Raw genomic sequence first — 21,070 nt, forward strand, 5'->3', positions numbered from 1 at the left:
AGTCTCATTGCATAATTACATAGTATGAGCTTGCAAGTGCTAATTCAAAACACAGCTTTCGCTAAAGTTTTTAGTTGACTGCTGTTCCTGTCACTGGCACTTAGAAGCATCTGCTGCTTTTATCTGGAAATGTCGCTGCATTTGCTGAAACATCTAATGTAAACTCAGAACATTCCACAATAACATACACAAAGCAAGATGCCAACATAATAAAAACATAACAGGGTACAACAAAACAGTGAAAAGAAAACTGAGAAAAACTATCGTAGTACAAAATGACAATATCACGCTGAAATAACGCAGCACTAAACACAGAAGCACAAAACAACAGAACAGATCACCACCTCAACAAATGGTACACAAAAATAAATGAACAACAATTCTTATCACAAATAACCTCTCCCAGAAACCTGCTTTATTAATACTGTGATAAAAGGGGTTTGCACCAAGCAATGCCTTAACTTACCACCAAAGACATGAAATAGTCAAAGTAAACGTTTTTGTGATCTGTCACCATGTCTTAAATTTGCACTAGTGTTTACTTTATGCGATATAGCCTGTGTGCAAACTCCATATTTTCTAAATACCGGATGCTTAAGCTTGTAATAAATTCTTTGTTTTGCTTCTAACCAATACAATCATATGATGGTCACTTATTTAAAATTCAAATCATGTATGTTGTAGTACCAGCCATATTGCTAATATAGAAAAGCACTGAACAATTCCATCACTGGACAAGAAAAAGCTCTTATAATTCACCACATTTGAAGATTACCTAGGGACTCTGGGATTGGTTTTCCCATTAATGTGTAGTTTTTATTCAATTTGAGCAGTGATTCTACTAAGTCGTTTTTTAAATACTTGTCTACAATGTATGTTTTTTCAGAGACATAATCTGAATATTTTCCTGTTTATTTCTCCACCACAGGGATGACAGGAGGCCAGGTGCCAGTCAACATGAGGTCATGGATTATAAAATTATTAACAGTAACTTTGTCTATCAACATGCTGGTTGCACAGGATCCAGAGGAGGTAGATGATATCCAAGCTGGTACGTATGGTGTTAAGTGAAAAAGTAAGAACATCAGTGTATCTAAATAAAAACGGAATTGAATTGGGGCCATTTTCTCATATTTCCACAGATGGCCCCCTCTGCAGTACCATGCTTAAAATCAGAATACCTACCTATACTATCCTGTACCTACAGATGAATGCTTGTTGTATTCTTTCCAGTGCTATGCTCTCTGAGTGGATTAATGATTCCAAATTAGTTTTATCAGTTGTTGCACAAGACAATTCCAAAATCGACCTTGCCCCCTAAGACGTTTATGGAAGATGATTTCCAACTTAGGAACCTGCTAGCTGTCAGTTTTCCACAAATAAACTATCTACTCATTAATTCACATGTTTAGCACAGTACAAATTATCTTTGGTGAAAAGTACTTTTCCACTCCTCAAAGAAAGTGTCTTTAAATCAAAATAACCAATGGCATTATTTGAGAGCAAACGTATGTGTTTCACAGTTGAAGGCAGAATTCTTGATCAATTGCTCACTAATTAGTTCCATTATTTCTTACATCATTTAAGTTCAGTAGTGACTTAACATGAGAAGAAAAAAATAAAACTAAACCGTATAGTATTTATCCCAGTTGAGATTGAAAAGATATTAATCTGTTACGGATATACAGAATTTTGTGAGCAAAACTATGTAACTCAGCATGCCTTTCGCAGTATCCTGCTACTTTGCTTTCTTAGCCTATTTATTGATCAACACGATCTCAAACTTCCTTGATGAAACACACATTGGAGCCTATGGACAACCCGCATTTTGTAGTACATTTAGTGGTACAACAATAGTACTACTAACGTACTACAAAATGCTATTCACTAACCTAAATTTGGATGTTTACACCTCTGCCTCTCACATCATTTATGAGTTAAGATCTTCAGCCTGACTGTAGAGATCTCTGCACATGTAAGTCTCTGCACATGTAAGTATATGTTGTAGCTGGGGGTGGGAACAAGTAAATCTACACTTTTGAGTCACTTTACACTCATAAATGATGAATAGATTAAAGTAATAAAGTGACTCAAAAAAGTGTAAGAGTAAACTTACATGTGTAGATTTACTTACATGTAAGTCTACCTATGTGAATACCTCCCGCTATATTTTAGAAAGTATAGTGCAAACAAGTGAAGTATAGAGGTAAAATAGTAAATTTAAAAAAAAGTTGTCGTTACCTGTATGTCTAAGAAAAATACAAAAATATAGATTAAAAAATGTATATTTTTTATCACACTTTTTCTCTTAAAATATGTTGTCTCAGTGCTGCCTCCTGTTGATACTTTCTTTTTTTCACCATCACTTACAACTTCATTATTTTAATACTAACTCTAATCCAACCAATTCCTTAACTTAGTCTAAGCTGATCCATTATCCCATTTCTAACATTACCCTTACTCAAACAGTAGATTCTAGACAAATCATGCATAAAGGAGAACTGTCTGTCTTGATGGAAGCCATAAAAGGCTCAAGGGGGCCTCCTGCTTAATTTAAATAAAGTCTTTATCATGTTGTGCTTGAAGAATTGACCAAAAGAAGAGTGGTCTGTTGAAGGCCTTAGGCATATCTCTGTAAAATAGGAGAAACATATTGGGTCTGATTTTTGAAGACATCTATCTTTTCACATTCTCTAAAGACAAACAGCGGCTAAATATACAAAAGCAGAAGACATCACACTGCTCTGCTTGGTCATTCAGCCACTCATGCTCTTCCCATAAGCTCTCTGCCAGAATGCTGGCATCAGAAGTTCTATGTCCTCACAGTCACATGGCACCTATGTAGTTAGTGTTGACACCAAAGTAAGAAGCAAAATAGCTATCATCCTGAACAATCCAAACTGTTTAACCCCTTGCAGCGCTCATGGAGCCCTCTGTCAATACAAGAAGGCCCCAGAGCCTTCTGCCAGAAAGTTAGTTGAATAGCCAGTTTTATTACTTCCTCCCGCGCTCTACTCATGCATGGGCACAAGTGACAGTTAATTCTGCATGCTGATTCAGGGCTACATGAAAGTGCCAGTGCTTAATTTAAGTTCAAAATAACCCTTTAGATTGAGCAAGACTGTGCAATTTTAGTTGTAATTTAGATTTATAAGAGCGCATTAGACCAAAAGGCATCAAAGGGCTAGCACCGAATAAGGCAACATAGGGAAAGGAAGTCCATGGGGCATATTTACAAGGGCCATATCTCCACTTTTTTGGCTTGTAAAGCCAAAAAAGTAGAGATAAAAATATCGCCCTATTTACAAGAGGGTGCTAACATGCATGAACGCATGTTAGCACCCTTTTACCCGACGCCTCCCTTTGCTTCATTAATGAGATGCAAAGTGGGCTGCACTGGGCAGTACAACCTTGTAAATATCGCTGATGTGCACATCGCGATATTTACAAGGCTGCTCACGCATGTTAGCAGACGTTAGTTTTTGGAGAAAATCGCAGTTTTTGCTAAAAACTAACGACTGCTAAAATGCAGACTTAGCTGTACTTATCATTGGGGGTGGATTATGCTGATACGACCACAGGGTCGTATTAGATAGGTTATCGCCATTTTCCATGGAACATCGCTGGAAAACCAGCGATGTTTCATGGAAAACAACGCTATCGCTGTTAAATTATCGCCATTGCGCTATGCTTTGTTAATACAGTGCTAGCATGGCGATAATTTTCTGCGGTAGTCTGCGATAACAAATTACTCGCTAAGTGCGGCCAGCGATAATTATCCCTGCCGCTTGTTAATATGCCCCCAGGTAACTCTCAAGGGAGCATAGTTAAGAAAATAACCATGTTTTCACCTGCCTACAGAAAGTATGAAGCAAAGCAAAGCAAATCCTGTCAGGGTTACTTGCAGCATCCTGAAGAGGGTTCTGTGACTATCCCCTTCTGGTGCGAGTAATATTCATACCATCTACAGCATGCACAGGAAAAGCAAATAGATCTGGCTTATAAATGAAAGTGCCTCTTCAGTTACTGATTAGCTTAGGAACTCAGCAAGTCAACATACATGAATTCAGTCACCCTCCTTACACTTACACATTCATGTATCCACCCACTTATTCATTCTTGTATTCATCCTCTTAGCAATAAAACAGGCACAAACTCAACTAGCATATGGAAGATAAATTAAAAGAAAAAAGTAGAAACAAGGAAACATGCCACTACAATTTGGTGGGACTATGTTTGTAATATAAAATTAAATTATAATTAAACATTGAAGCAAGTGATTGTCTTTCAGTAGTATTGTATGAAATGTGTAATTGTTTTAAAATGACAACATAACTGCCACATCTAAAAGCAACATGCTGGTCATCTGGGGGCAGAATAAAAATGATGCACTAAGCAAAATACCATTTTAAGATGGCCAATCTCTATACATTACACTGGGTGGGTAACTTTGAATATTAAAGTATATAGTATATAACTATAACTGTTGTACTGATCCAAGGTGGCCAACATAATGCTTCTAAACATGATGGTTGAATTGGAACAGTAAAACAATGAAACACTATGAACAATACCATTTAAAGATGGCCATCCAGTTTAGGAGCAGTGCTTACATTTGAATGAGTGGCACGCGGGCAGCCTCATAGGGTTGTCCCAAAAGCTAAATGTACGGCCACATCCACATAAACTGAAGCACACACATTTTCAGGTAGATCTAATCTTGTGATGGCGGAAAATTCCAATGTTTATTTATTTATTTATTTGTTATTTAAGAAGTTTTATATAGCGCTAATCTGACCGGAAGGTATCGGAACGCTTCACAACAAGTACAGAGCGGTGTAAAAGAAAGCAAACATAATACAGTAAGCAAGACATTCAGGGTACGAATCATAAGAGAGGATGCTGACGTGTTCCAAATACAAAGTCTTGACGAACCGCCTTGGAGAGAGGAGCAGTGACGCTTTAAACACTCCGAGCTGCTCCTATCTGTTCGATAAGGAGCGGTCGAGGAAAAGGATTTTGAGCTGGCTTTTGAATTTAGGGAAGGATGGAATAGTTCTGATGTGGGGGGATAGAGTTCCATATTTTGGGTGCATTACAGGCAAAGGACCTGACCGCAGTTTTTTGTTTTCGTGCTTTTAGCGGGATAAGAAGTAGAGTATTAGAGCTTCTGAGATCCTGTTCTGACCCGCTTTTCTGAGTTTGGACGCCAGATATTCGGGTTTGCCTGTGTGAAGGGCTTTGTGTGTGAGGCAAGCTGTTCTAAAGTTCACCCGCATTTCTATTGGTAGCCACTTGAGTTCTTTTAGTGCCAGAGAGATGTGATCAAATTTCTTTATTCCAGTGAACATTCTGGCGGCCGCATTGAGGGTTGTTTTCAGAGGAGCAAGATGAGTTTTGGCTATTCCCGAGAGGATTGCATTTCCATAGTCCATTCGAGACAACACCAATGCTTGGGTGGCTTGTTTGAGATCTTTGGGTGGAATGAAATGTTTAGTAGTTTCAAGTTAAGGAAAGCACTCTTTGCCAAGATCTTAATGTATTTGGTCAAGTCTAGTTTGGAGTCTAGCGTGATGCCTAATGATTTAACGGAGTCAGCCAAGGTGAGGTTCCCATTGAGCGCATCAATATCTTTCAACCATTTGTGGGTTCTCTTCTTTGTTCGAGATGAGGAGTAGTTCGGTTTTGTCCGGGTTCAGCTTTAAATGGTTGCTTGATAGCCAAAGTTGCACTTCCTTTAGTGTTTCATTGAGTCTGTGAATGTCTTTAGAAGAGGAGATTTCCAAGTAGAGTTGGGTATCATCAGCATAGAGGTGAAAGGGGTTGTTTTTCTGAGTAGGGTGGTGAGGGGTTCCATGTAGATGTTGAAGAGTTGAGGGGAGAGCACAGATCCTTGGGGCACTCCCCTCTTGACTGGTCAGATTCAAAGCTTCTGATTTTAATTCTTTGGGAGCGGTTGTGCAAGAATGAAGAGAACCAGCTGAGGACCAGGTCATTGAGTCCCACCCTTTCTTCAAGAGCTTTGAGGAGAAGATTGTGATCGACCGTGTCAAATGCCGCCGATAGGTCTAGGAGAATGAGGAGGCAACACTGGTCTGAGTCCAGTGATTTGTCTATGTCATCAATTACGTTGAGAATTGCAGTTTCCGTGCTGCACCCTTTCTGAATCCCGACTGATGTGAGTCGAGTAGGTTGGTATTGTCCAAATGTCGGGTTAGTTGGTGGAGAACACATCTTTCTAGGATTTTGGAAAGAAGAGGAATGTTAGAGATGGGTCTGAAGTTATTTAAGTAATTTCTGTAACAACCTGTTTTTTTAGCAGTGGAGTGACTTGTCCAACTTTCAGACAGTCTGGGACTACTCCAGTTTTTAGGGAGCTGTTCATAATCCTGCACCACAGTGGGGCTAGGGAGAGTTTCCGTTTTTTGGTGAGTTGAGCCGGAAGGGGGTCATGGGTGTGAGATAAGGTTTAGAGGTGGAGATAAGTTTGACTATCTCTTTTTCTGGAATGGGTTGAAAGAGTGACCAGGGTTTAGTAGTGGAAGGGGGGTGCTACCAAGCACCCCACCGTGTCTGCTATGGGAGGGGGAAGAGCAGTTGGTGACCAAAGAGCGCTCGATCTTGGAGATCTTGTCATTGAAGAAGTTGGCGAAGTTGTTGCTTCGTTCTTTGGAGTCCTGCCCCTGGGAAGTGTCTGGTTTGGTGGTTTGCTGTCTAATAATCCTGAAGAGTTCCTTAGGTCTGTTTTTTGCGCTCTCCAGAGCAGAGCGGAAAAACATAGATTTTTTGTTCTTGATGTGATTGTTGTATTTCTTCCGGGTAGTTCTGAGTTTGTCACGCTGGCAGGTAGTGGGCAAGCTCCTCCAGCGTCTTCTGCGGCTCTTAGTTGTCTTCTTTCTTCATTAGTGTCAGAGTCGAACCAGGATCTGGATGGAATTCCTGTATTTTTTTTTAGTTTCAAGGGTGCTAATTGGTCAAGGAGGAGTCCCATATTCGTGTTATAGAGCGCAGTGATGTCATTTGTGGAGAGATCTTTGTAGCTGGGTAGTAGCAACTTTAGTCTATCCTCCATGGCGTCCAGGAGGATCTGGGTAAGATTTCTTGACCATTCGGGGGGGTCTTGAGCAGGAGGCAGGGATAGGGCTCTTCGGTTGATGTGGAATAAGATCATGTGAGGATCTGACCAGTCCACTGGGAGGATGTTGTTGATCGTGATTGCATCTTGGTGGCCAATGATGGCATCCAGGGTCGCTCCTTTGTTGTGAGTTTCTTCAGAGCAGTGTTGGGAAAGGTTTTTATCACAAAGGAGAGTATTGAGAGATTGAATTAGTGTGTTGTTGGCTTCATTCCAGTGTAAACTGAGATCACCCAGGATTATGAAGTTAGTGTCTTTGAGAGCGCAGTGGGCAATCAGGTCGGAAAGGTGTTAACCAAAAGTAAAAACCTAAAGGGCGGTTATCCTTACTCACAGGGCAATAGAGCCAGTGGCATAAGTGGGCTAACCCATTGTCCCGGAGGCAGTATGCTGTCATGGGGTAAAGCAATGATGCTCAAACAGACAGAAAAGGGCTGGCTCAAAGACCCACTGAGCATGTGTATGCATGTTTGTTTATCTTTGTAGAGTATTTTTATGTTTTTTCATTCCCACGACCTGCCAGTCAGCTACACCTACCAGCCCTTCAATGATAGGGTCAAGAAAGGATATTCACAGTAAAAATCTTCAACCCCAGGATTTGTCAAATGAAGTAACCAACATCAAAATCATTGCTTACTACAGTAATCTGTGTGATTCCATGTAACAAAATGACAGTCTACAGCCTTCAACACAGTGTAATAATACTACACCCGTAGACAATTCCTGGCTATAATAAATGCATGCGTGCGAGAATCAAGAGGGAGAGAGAGGACCAGAAAGCTAGTCCAGATCCCCGGTTTATATGTACGTAAATCAAAAAGAGACTAGCTAGAGATGGGGTTAGTCTGACATTAATGTTATTATTGTCATAGTATCGTTTTGCCGATTGGCAGTGGCACCTGTTGGGTGTCTTTGGAAAGCCCTCACCCACCAACCTAGTTGGTGGCATGCTTCATCATCGGGCCCACCCAGTGACACCTAGCGTGTCCCGGGTGTGCTTCGACGCCTGATTACAGCAGAGCAGGTATGTCACTGTGTGTGCGGTGTAGGGTGTTCAGGTATGTGAAATTAAAATGGCTTGGCGGATGGTCCCTGGGGTGAGGATACTTTATTAAAAGGGCCTCCGTCAGCGGTTAAAAATAAGGCTGTGGGACGTTAGAGGCGGGTTACGACCTCCTACGTCCTATGAGTGTCAACATGTTTCAGCCAGTGCCTTATTACTAATCTGGCTTTCTTCAGGACAATAAAATGTGTGTGGGTTAAAATAGGGGTTGTGTAGTGTAGTCTATGTGTCTACACGCCCTAAAGTGTATCTAACTGTGAGAGGGGGGGATTCCCTTCTCAAGATCACCTGTACATTTAACATTGAAGGACAGGGACAAAACAAACATGGGAGAGAAAGAGTCACTAGAAAGTATTGATCATATGTTAAGACAGCCGGCTTAATAGCGATTTAGTGCAGGCTATGAGCGGCTCAAGTGTAATGATACTGGTGGTACCATTAATGTGGAATCGCACTAGAACTTCGAGGGTGAAGTGATTTAAAACAGCGGTGAAAAATACTGCAGTGAATAGTGAGGAATTTTGGCGCAAGGACCATGTCTTACGCTTTCAAGGCTTGCTTTTGCTCCAAAGTTATTGAAGTGGCAAGGGGTGGCCCTAGTAGGGAGAAAGAGGTAGGACCACTGGGGTTAGGAGACCTGTGGGAGAAAATTTGGGTAGCGCTTACCTATTGTAGTGATGTTCAGCATACTCACAGGATTTCTGGCCAGCACCAGCGTGGGACCTGTTGTGCCTCCTTCGCAGAACCGGTAGTGAATGGCTGCTGTTGCTGGTTTTTATGCTGTCGTTTATTGTATAATTGAGGGCACCTGGAGGGAAGAGCAATGGTGGAAAGACTCGCGTTGCGGGTCCTGATCGCGCTCAGCTGTGTGCCCTTCGTGGCGCGCTGGTGCGCGGTGTTGTACCTAATCTTTAGCGCATGCGTGGGCGAGAGGTGCTGCCGGGCGCATGGGCGGCCGTGAAGTGATTAGCGCATGCGCGGCCGAGAAGTGGTCCGCGCATGCGCCGTAGCGTGTGTTCTGGCGTCTGCGCGCATGGGCAGATGATCCTGCTTGTGCTGGCGCTAAGCTACCTATTGCCCTAGATCCTAGTTGGTTACAGGGGCGGTTTTCATGGCTGAATGAATAGCGCTTGAGACACATGGTTGTATTCAAGTGCTAGTATTGAAAAATAGCTCAGTATATCATGGTTGCGCCCTGCTGGGGTGTAGCAATGACCAGGGGGCATTATACATCAATGGTGGCAGTGTTAAGTATTGGTAAGACTGGGTTACTCAATTGTGTAGCAACGACCAGGGGGCATTATACATCAATGGTGGCAGTGTTAAGTATTGGTAAGACTGGGTTACTCAATTGTGTGGCTCGTAGGGCTATATGGTTGCCATCATAGGGTCAGGGAGTTCCAGGGGATAGCATCATTTAACTCATCCGTAGCTGTGGACAGACGGTATATCCATCTTTGTTCTTTGTTTAATAGTTTTTTGTCATTGTTAATCGGGCTGACTGGTATTTGCTCAATGACTGTCCAGGTGAAGTCATTGGGGGTGTGGCAGTGGGTAATGAAGTGGTTTGTCAGTTTGCTTATATTTTTCTTGCATCGCATTGTGCTGCGGTGCTCCGTTATCCTGGTCCTCACTTTGCGTGTGGTCATGCCCACATATCTGAGTCCACATCTGCAGGTTAGTAAGTAAATCACATTCTGTGAGTTGCAGTTTGTGTGGTTCCTTTGGGACCATACTTTGTTCGGTTCCAGGTTCAGGGTTTTGGTGTGGGATGTCAGGTGACAGACACTGCAGTCGTTGCATGGGTAATGTCCGGTTACTTTGGGCATTCCCCATGCATTGAGGATGGTGTTATCGGGTTTGGGTGGTGGTTTGGGTCTGGTACTGACGAGTTGGTCTCGGAGGTTATGACATCTTTTGTAGGCAAACCTGGGAGGTTCCCATTGCCTTTGCCCTGAATTGATGATTCTCCAGTGCTTCTTTATAATTTTAGCCACTTCATTGGAGGCAGTATTGAAAGTGGTCACACATGTTGTTGGTTGTGTGTCTCTTTCTTTGGTGACGTCTTCAAGTAGTGCGTCACGGTTCTGGTTTCTTGCCCTCTTCTGGGTTTTCTTGATGATCGCCTTTGGGTAACCGCGGTTTTCTAGTTTTTGGGCTAGGTCCGCTGATTGTGTTTTATAGTCATTTACATCCGAGCAGTTCCTTCCAATGCGGAGAAACTGGCCAAAGGGTAAGTTTTCTTTTAGAGGCCGGGGGTGGAAGCTGTTGAAGTGCAGCAATGAGTTTCTGGCCGTCGGTTTGTGATAGGTTGTGGTTGTCAAGGTTCCGCCTTTTGCTGTTATTTCTAGGTCCAAGAAAGCGAGTTGCCGGTTGCTGGCTGTGCAGGTAAACTTAAGGTATGGGTCTCTGTTGTTGAGCCATTGCAGGAAGGTGTCCAGTTCAGGTCGTGAGCCATCCCAGATGACTAATATATCATCGATATATCGATGCCATTTCTGTATATGGTTCCTGAACGGGTTGGTTTCCATATTAATGTGAGTGTTCTCAAAGTGGTGGACGTAAAGTCCAGCTACACTCGGCGCGAAAACACTGCCCATTGAGGTTCCGTTGGTTTGTAGATAGAAGGTGCCCTCATACTCGAAGTAGTTTTCTTTGAGGGCAAGGGCTGCACAGTTCATGACAAAACTCCGTGGTGTCTGGTATGGCCAGGGGGATTCTTCCAGGATATCCTGGAGAACCTGTAAGGTGGCGTCTTGTGGGAGGCTGGTGTATAGGCTTTCCACATCCAGTCCTACCAATAGCTGTGTCTCGGGGTCAAAGGTGATGTTGGCGATGACCTGTAATAGGTGTTTAGTATCCCTGATATAGGTGGGTGTTTTTGTACCAGGGGGTTTAGGAAGAAGTCACAATATCTTGAGAGTGGCTCTAGTATGGAGTTGATGCCAGATACAATTGGTCTGCCCGGGGGTGGGATTACCCCTTTGTGTACCTTAGGTACTGTGTAAAAGTATGGGGTTCTGGTGTTCTCCGGGCAGAGATATTCGGCCTCCTGTTTGGAGATGTGTTCCTCATCTGCTGCCCTTTTGACAAGGTTGTGCACTGTGGTGCGTAGTTGTTCTGTGGGATCCTGCTCCAGTCTGCGGTAATTCCGGCTGTCGCTGAGTAGTCTCCGACATTCCGCATCGTAGTCTGTTTTGTCCAGTAGCACGATGCCACCCCCTTTATCTGCTGGTTTGATTACTAGAGTGGGGTTATTTTGCAGGCGTTGTATCGTTTGTCTGTCTTCCCATGACATGTTATTGTAGTGGTTGGTGGGGTTGAGTTTCTCAATGTCATGGTAAACCGCCTGCTCGAAGGTTGTGATTACTGCTGGCACGGTGGACGGTGGAGGGACAAAGGTGGATTTCACTCTGAGTCCTGTGGTGTTGGTGTTCTCATCAGTTTGAGGGGCATCTTGGTTTGCTTTTTCAAAAAGGACTTCAGTTTCAATTTCCTGAAGAATTGGGCTAGTTCCGCTTGCAGTTTAAACTTGTCCAGTCTTGTGGTCGGTACAAAGGACAGACCTCTCTCTAGGACTGACTTCTCTTTGCTGGATAATGGGGTGCTGGACAGGTTGAATACTAGTGATGGTTGGCTAGTAGGATTGTCTACTTGCTTGTTCCCGGAGTTGCCTCTCTCGTTTTCTGGCGTGTGTTGGAACTCACCGGGTTTTCGTCTTCCCAGTGTACCTGTGCGTTGTTGTGCTGGGTTGTTCTTCTGCGGCCCCGGGGTCTCTGGCCCCGTCCTAAAAAAGGGAAGTTGTTGCCCTGGTTACCCGCAAAGAACGGCATTGGCCCTTGGGGGTACATGTTAGGGAAACCGAAGTAGGGGTTTTGCATGTGGCCTAAGTTGGGCGGGAAACCAAAGAATTGGTTTGGCTGTCCTCTTTGCCAGTGGTTGGGCCATCGTTGTCCTCTTCGTCCTCTGCCTCCTCGTTTTTGTGATCCGCTGCTGGAGTCACTAGAGACAATTTTCTCCCACAGGTCTCCTAACCCCAGTGGTCCTACCTCTTTCTCCCTACTAGGGCCACCCCTTGCCACTTCAATAACCTTGGAGCAAAAGCAAGCCTTGAAAGCGTAAGACATGGTCCTTGCGCCAAAATTCCTCACTATTCACTGCAGTATTTTTTACCGCTGTTTTAAATCACTTCACCCTCGAAGTTCTAGTGCGATTCCACATTAATGGTACCACCAGTATCATTACACTTGAGCCGCTCATAGCCTGCACTAAATCGCTATTAAGCCGGCTGTCTTAACATATGATCAATACTTTCTAGTGACTCTTTCTCTCCCATGTTTGTTTTGTCCCTGTCCTTCAATGTTAAATGTACAGGTGATCTTGAGAAGGGAATCCCCCCTCTCACAGTTAGATACACTTTAGGGCGTGTAGACACATAGACTACACTACACAACCCCTATTTTAACCCACACACATTTTATTGTCCTGAAGAAAGCCAGATTAGTAATAAGGCACTGGCTGAAACATGTTGACACTCATAGGAAGTAGGAGGTCGTAACCCGCCTCTAACGTCCCACAGCCTTATTTTTAACCGCTGACGGAGGCCCTTTTAATAAAGTATCCTCACCCCAGGGACCATCCGCCAAGCCGTTTTAATTTCACATACCTGAACACCCTACACCGCACACACAGTGACATACCTGCTCCGCTGTAATCAGGCGTCGAAGCACACCCGGGACACGCTAGGTGTCACTGGGTGGGCCCGATGATGAAGCATGCCACCAACTAGGTTGGTGGGTGAGGGCTTTCCAAAGACACCCAACAGGTGCCACTGCCAATCGGCAAAACGATACTGAGTCGCTATGACAATATTAACATTAATGTCAGACTAACCCCATCTCTAGCTAGTCTCTTTTTGATTTACGTATAATAAATGCATTTCACAATAAGTAATCAAGCCTACTACTTTTGTTGTAACTTTTCATAATAAACAGATCGAACCCAAGGAATCTGATTTACCTTTTGCGAATGAACCATTCAAGCACACAGCCTTCTTCACTGGCTTGTCGCCAACTCCATCTGAGGCATCCTTCATTGCATATAAGCTGGCAACCATCAGGCAGACAATCTTAGAATTACATATATATATATATATTTACAGATGGGAAAACAATATACAAGATCTCTGAAAAGGGCTTAACAAGGATTATCACACCATCAGCACCAAAAGCCTTGCCTTCTACTGTAATCTGTGAGAATCTATGTAACAAAATATCTGTCTGCAGCCTTTAACACAGTATAATGACAATTCACCCTTAAGGGCTAATGTCTTTAGAAAACACTTTTCACAATAAACTGAACAGGCTTACTGGCTCTGACATAACTTTTCATAATAAACATTTCAGACACTTTGCATCTGACATAAATTTTCCCCAAAAAACAATCAAGCCTTTAGCCTTCATCATTTGCTTGTCACCATAACCAATGTAGGTCAAACGAATGTGCTGAGGCTTTAACACAAGGCAACCCTCAGATATACAGTCATAAATCCATACAAATGCACAATTTTACAGTTGCAAAACCATAATCCGCCTCATAAAGAGGGTTTACAGAATGATCAAAGTGCAAATCTTCCACCCACAAGGTTTTTCAGAGTGGAAGACTCGAGGGGAAAGCCAACACCAAACCTTTGCCTACCACATTAACCTTTGAGAATTCATGTAACACAGTACCTGTTTACAAGCTTTAACACAGTGTAATAAAAATCTACTCTTATAGCCTTGTAGCCTTTTGGGTTTCACATATAATTTTCACAGTAAACATCAGTTCCACTGAGTTTTTCATAAATGTTCACAACAAAAAAGATTAAACCTATGGCTTCTGACATAACTTTTTCCAGTGAACCAACCAGACCTAAAGGTTTTTGACACTGGCATGCCATCATAACCAACTCAGTTTTACTGGATTCCACATAAGCTTTCCTGCAAGTCAACTATTGGTATGCAGTCATAAAATTACAGTTGGCAAACCCATATATATCCCTTCCTAGAATGGCATAATAAAAATGTTCACAGTGCACCACCACCAATCCCCTTGCGTACTATGGTAATCTGTGAGATATGTGTAACAAAATACCTGTCTACAAGCTGTGACATAGTGTATCAACAATCCACCCTGAAAGGGTTTTTAGTTTTAATATATGATTTTCATAATGAATATGGTGTGCCTACTGCCTTTAGGTAAATATTTCAAAACAAACAGATCAGCCCCTAAGCTTTGATCAATGACTTGTAACCATAAAAAGTCAGCCTGGCTTTTCAACAAGGCAAAACATGTGTAATACAGGCACATGTTTTAAAGAGCACTACCTCTGCCCAATCAAAATCTGTACTATAGGACAACATTTTTTGGGAGAAGCCAAAGGGCCTCTATTAGTTGTTATACAATTACAAATATGTACAAAATAATAGTTGGAAAAACAATCTACAGCCTTCCCTTAAATGTCGTAACAATATTCACAAAGTGCAAATAGTCTAGCCCAGGTGTTTGTCAAAGAGGGCAACCAATACCAAAACCGGTGTCAGCTATGGTAACCTGTGAGACTCACCGTAACAAAATACTTTACTACAATCCTTAACACATTGAAGTTAAATACACCCATAATTGCCTCTTGATTTTTACAGCAAACTTTTGACAATAACGTGCCATCATAAATCTTCATAATAAACGGATCAGGCCTGCAGCCTTGATCACTGGCTTGCCACCATATCCAACACAGTCCTGCTGTATTAAACATACATTTTCCAAAGCTGCAAAGTGCAATACAAGCACTAAGGGCCAGATGTACAAACATTAGGAATCCAGATTTCCTAATTAGCATTCGCTCCGAATTACAATTTGGAAATCAGTATTCCTAATGTATGAAACTCATTAAGTTTCATTTAGGAATTCTCCTGGGTCGCAAATCAACCTATCTCATGAATATTAATAACCCAGGTCACAATTTGCAACTCATTTGGAAGCACAGCCATCACAGGGATGGTGACCTGATGACATCATCAGACCACCATATCTGTGACTGCTTTTTAGGTCCCGCTAGCATTGCAGTGCATGCACTGCTCGCTTTGTGAGGCATGCAGTATATACTATAGCGTGGAAGCTCTGTGTAAGCTCCGCCCACTCTACGCCCATCTTTTGTATTGGCTTAGGTCCTAAATGCAGCCTTCCCATTGGCTTTAGGCTTGTTAGTCCCACCTCCTGATGGGTGTGTCGTCATTTGTGATCTTCCTTGGCTACTGGCCTCTTTACTGTCAACACTATTTGGTCCCCATGACTCCCCCTCCCCTCCCGCAGTCCTTGACTTCTCTGCCCACCACGCACTCCCGTTCGTGCCTTTTTGCTCATCCGTACTTCCTTTTGAAATGCAATAGGACTCGCATAAATGCGAGTTCTATTGCATTGCAAATGCTTGTTTTTAAAGTAGTGCCTTACATAGTATGCTTGCATGCCAAAAGTGCAACATGCTTTGGTTATATTCAGGGCACAGAGAGCGCTTTCACTTTCGATGCTGCCAGGACAATTGCGATCGCTTGTTTGTTCATTAGTTAACAAATAGTCCCCTTTCTATGTTCATGACGCTGTTTCTCATCGCTTGCTTCCAGATACACTGCGCAGAGTTGAAGTCAAACTTCACGACAGCTGATACTGGTCACTCAGTATCTGACTTTCTTTCAGCCTATATTGACCCCTCCCCCCGTGAACCAACCAACATATGCTTACTCTGCCACATAATTGCTAAAGTCGTAAAGCTGTTAACGACGTCTTTAAATGTAGGTGGAATTCTGGGAGTTTCTTGAGGGTAAATAATATTTAAAAGAAACACACTAATTGGTTGCATTTATAGCATATTTCAAAAGATGGAATACCTTGGGTTCAACACGGAGAGTAGGCGTGTCCCTGCTGCGCTATTTGGGATCTCAATAAAATAACAAATAACAAGCAGTTATGGAAAAAAGTGTGCTGTCATCTGCCTCGAGACAGGCCTGTGAAGGCTTTTTAAGTACCCTTGTAAAACAACAAACAGACTCTTGCTTACTGACCACCTTCCCTCGCCAAGCTGCAACCTGTCCCCAGGCATGCAGAGGAAAGTCTCTCTCGCGCACACACCTTTATCTCCCTTGCACTCTTTTTGACTCTCCTCCCTCTCACACACTCTATCTCTCTCCTTCCGGTACAGAGCCACTGCCAGTGTCTTTCTCGCTTGAGGTACAAGTTGTGTTTCAGCATCAAAAGCCTGTTTTTTCTCTCTAGGATGTATGATTCCTGTTTGAGCTACAGGTTATCTTTTAAGAGCAAAGCTCATGTTCTCTCTCAGAGGTGCAAGCCACAGGCTCCCTCTCTTGCCTCTACAGCTCTCCCTCACTGAACTGAAGGGCACTTGTTCTCTCTCTAAAGTGCGACCTGTCTCTTAGGACACACTCTTCATCTATATTGTGTGTGACGCATTCTTCAAAACATTTGCGGGTACAGGATCCATGCTTCCTATGTGATGTGCAAGTGCCACATCCTTCCTTCAAATGCAGGCCACAGGCTCCTTCTCTGAGTTGTAATCTCCCTCACTGCATTTCTGGCTGTAGAATCCCTCTCTAATGTGCAGGGCACATGCTATGTCTCTAAGGTGCAGAATCCTTCTCCCCAGGGACATGCTGCAACTCCCTCTTTAAGGTGCAGGATTCAGACTCACTCTCTGATGTTCAGACTAACTCTTGTCCAGGAACATACTCGCTAACAGAGGGGCAATTGGTATCTGTGGTGCAGGGGACATTACCTCTCTCTGAGATGCAAGCTTCTGGCAGGTCTGGTTACGGGTGCTAGAGGTCGTATTAAACGCCTAAAACCTAAGAATCATGTGGGCGGCTGAAGACTACCTCAATAACAACATTTACATACGTTAGGTAGGCTCTGTACAATGAGACCCTTTCCTCAGCACAGGTACAACTTGCTAAGTTGCTGTTGTGCGAGTGTCACAGCTCAACATTATATAATAATGGACTTCCTTTGCCATGTCCGGGTTAAAGTGTTTAAAGTCTCCAAGCCCTTGCTGTGTGAATCTGCAAGGAAAGCAGTCCTCTCATCAGAACATGCACATCCGCTTCAGCTTCCATCACCAGTAAAAACACGCATATGCAAAGTTAGAGCTCGCCTATTTGAGATCTGTTGGCTTTGTCAATTTTTTTTTGTGATGTTGTACAGCAGCGCATATGCTGTGCAGCATGGATGAAAGTTAAAAAAAAGTGTTATATCGTACTCAACACTGGCCATATCATACTGCTTTTTAAAATTTTTATGCCATGCTCCACAGGTTTGCACAATTCTATCTACATGATATGTACAAGATAGCAAAAATCCTTACAGAGCCAAAAAGCTCTACTATTTGACTTTCTCAGTCTTTTCAAAGACCTGTTGGCTCTGCCAATGCTTGTTTTTTTACCTCCAAACTCTAGATTCAGATCCTGACAATTCACGTTTTTCATATCTATAAATATGTGCCCCTGAATACTTTCAGAGAGAAGGTAACCACTGCTTCAAGACCACAGTAGTAGCAGCAGAATGCCATATCACTTACATTGTTCACTTTTTAGGTCTCACCTAGCGTTGCAACGTGCAAAGTGCAAAGTGCTCTGTGCATTATAATTATAATTATGCTGGAGCATTCAACGACATTTTCAAAACAAGTACCGCAGTTAGGGACGCAAACAGGAAGTGCACAGTATTTAATCTAAAACGCATTAAAATCTGTTTTGAGGCTTTAAACCCATAGGAAGGTAGTTCGGGCCCCTCCCTGTCAGTAAATAAAAGAGTCCAGGCAACACTCAGCAAATAAAAAGCATTTTTAGGTCTAGCATTCAAGATCTCTTCTATATACTTTAGAATATACTTTAGCAAAGGTCAGTAAAATACCAGAATCCCTTTTGCATGCTCTAGTTTCCAGATCATATAAATTGTCTTCCACAAACACCCGTAGACAATAATATTTTTTCAAATCTTGTATTTTCAGTGATATGACCACCGAAGGCGCTGCTTTTATATTAAAAACAGAGATTTGGACTATACCATTTCCCGCTGAAAGGCAATATTTCTCTCCATGTGTTCCCATATCTGCCGTGCCACGCAGTGTGGTGCTTACTTTCCCTCCATGTTGAAAAACAGTAGATGTTTCAACACCCAGGCTAATGTGCTGCACAGCTAAATACATATAAGGTCCCAAAGACGAGATCATTTGCATTACAAATGCTTGTTAAGAAATCAGTCTCCTGTTTTTTTAATTCAGCCGTTTTCTTTAAAGGAAAACAAGAAGTGTTTAACGCCTTGACCGCGTCGGCAATTCTGCCGCGGTGCGGGCGTTCTAAAGGGTGGGCTGGGCTGCATCGGCCAACAGTCATTTGCAGCACCAGGGAGGGAGTGCTGCCGTCGGCTCTTAGCCAACGTGAGCATGGAACGGGTTAAAAAGAAGAAAATCACACCTTGAAGTTTCATTTTTTATGAGTGGACAGTGGTCTGTGGGACCACAGCCTGCTCTTAAAAATATTATTTACATTCTCGATAACGAAGGGGTCCCTTAGGGATCTCTTCCTCTTTGCAAATGGGTTACCACCAGCGCTGGTTGTCAAGTATTACTGTTTTGCAATCGGAATTCCATTGCAAAACAGTAATACATACGATAATGATTCGGTACTTGGAAGGGACGTCCTAAATATGCCCTTCCAAATATTGAATCGAAAATGCAAAATTCGAATCGGTAGCAAGTTATGGAATTGCATTTTGACTTTTATACATTTGAAAAAGCATTTTTATGGTTGCGGATGGCCAGATTCTACGAATTGGACTGTTTGTGACAGGAAAAAATGCTTTGTAAATCTGGTCCAAAATAACTTCTGCCCCATCAAAATCTATACTCAAGGAAATCAAAACTTGGGTGAAGCTATAGTCTCTCTCTCAGTGGTGATTATTAACCCCTTGCCTGCGCTGAACGTTCGGCGCTGGTGCGGAATATTCTATTGCGCGGGCGGGGCCGCGATGTTCAACAGACGTGCGCAGCACTACCGCGGTAGTGCACGCGACGTTCGTTGAACGTGGGCAGCACTCAAGGGGTTAAAGTTTTGTTTTGTTTATGACATAGGTCTGCAACAGCTGCATAGTCAAGACAGAACTAAAAAGAAAACTAGGGGCTGGGGATATACAAATATTAGCTCAATTCTGCAATTCTATCTATGGATGAAAGCCGAGAGTCTTTCAAACTCACATACTTTCAGCTTCATGTCAAGGTTTCAAGAGCTTAAATCCAGAAGGGAAACATTTTTACATTTTTATGTGTTTGTTTAAGTGGTCCCATGTGCCACAGTTTCGGTGGGCTGTGTGGAGTGTTCAGGCCTTCTGTAGTGGTGTATTTACTATTTTCATGGATGTTTGCCAATCATGCAGTGTACACAGATTCCCCTCCAGAGTGGGCCCAGCTTGGGCTCATTAATGTAAGCTACAGTGACTGTGGGTGGAACTATTACAATGTGAAAATGGATGGATCAAAGGGAGTGAGTGGTGAGCCAAGTCTAAGCCACTGTTGCAGCTTTGGCAAGCTAGGACTGCTCAATTTACAATGCATTTTAAGAAAATCCCTTTGGTTAATGAGCCCGCCCCACACGTGGTGCTGGAGCCAACAGAAAGCTGTGATCTGCCAACGGTGATGTGATGACTGTACACAGTACACAGAAAGGAATTCACCCCATGCCAGGTACTTGTGCTGAGTAATGAGTACCACATTTCAGTCTGATGAAGCAGTTTGCACTCATGAATTAAGATGCATTTGAAACTGCCTGAGGGATTTCTTTTCATTATCAGGTCATAGGAATAGCAATACAAATCTTTCTTTTCTAAAGTCGTAGGTGCCTAATGGACTCCTGATTAAATCCTCCGATGCCCCTAAGCAGATGAAATTTCAGGGTCCCCACCGCAAATTATCTCCTAATACGTTTCTAATGTTACCTACCAGCAGTTTGAATAAACCAATCTTATTACACAAAAGCAAACATTAACAATTATTGTTATTAAACAACAAATATGTCATTTTTTCTAAGTTCAATAAGCCAACACAACCTTAAATAGTCACTTTCATCAATTTGTTTGTGGTGAAATCTTTTGGGATATCTTGGAAGTCTACCTTTTGCAAGATGCCATATTCAGAAGCCATAATGGTAAGTGAGTTCAGTTGTTCTTGTGTCATTGAAGATCAATTTCAAGGTCAAATCAATTTTATTTTAATAGGTTGTCACGGGACCCCTAAAAGGAGTAGGGCCATTAGTCCACTGCCCAGTTTGCCAATTTGTTAATCCGGAACTTGCTGAGACCTTAAACCCAGCATCTTCTGTTCTTTCATAAATGAACAGAGCAAATCATGTTTCTACAAAACTGAAATATTGATGCACTTTCAGAACTATTTAAAACGTCTGATGAGCGGAATCACACCAAAGATGATGAAGTGAGTGGTTATGTCTGCCAGTGCACTACAAACTGAATCGCTTCTAGGCGCTTCAGAGGTAGATTTATTTATTTTGAATGGTGCAAATCTGAGAAAACGTGTGTCTGTAATACTTGCTTTTTTCTACCTGCCGCAAAGTGACCTGCCTAAATATTATTCATTGGGCAGGTCACAGTTCGTGCCCCCCTGTTGATTGCCGCCAATACAGGGACGAGGGCCTGCAAGGGACAGCAGACCTACATCCCTGCATTTCCTTCCTGAAATTAAAAACATGTTTCAAAGCAGCTGTGCCCATGAAAGGAGCATGTGCTGCTTTAAAGAATGTTTCCTGTTTGGGAAG

At 42.7% G+C, this 21,070-nt stretch overlaps 1 protein-coding gene and 1 pseudogene across 1 annotated transcript in view; one reads left to right on the top strand and one right to left on the bottom strand.

The window, feature by feature from the left end:
* Positions 1 to 21,070, top strand: part of LOC147722465 (collagen alpha-1(XXI) chain-like) — a 675,708-nt gene that overhangs the window by 265,551 nt on the left and 389,087 nt on the right. The window contains exon 2 of the mRNA XM_086967313.1: positions 929 to 1,051. Within this exon, the coding sequence (XP_086823439.1) occupies positions 931 to 1,051 (121 nt within the window). The 5' untranslated portion in view covers positions 929 to 930. The remainder of the gene's footprint in view (positions 1 to 928; positions 1,052 to 21,070) is intronic.
* On the bottom strand, positions 2,554 to 13,314 carry LOC147722466 (uncharacterized; annotated as a pseudogene).

This window comes from Lissotriton vulgaris, chromosome 4_1, assembly GCF_964263255.1.
Source record: "Lissotriton vulgaris chromosome 4_1, aLisVul1.2, whole genome shotgun sequence".
Classification (NCBI taxonomy): Eukaryota; Metazoa; Chordata; class Amphibia; order Caudata; family Salamandridae; genus Lissotriton; species Lissotriton vulgaris.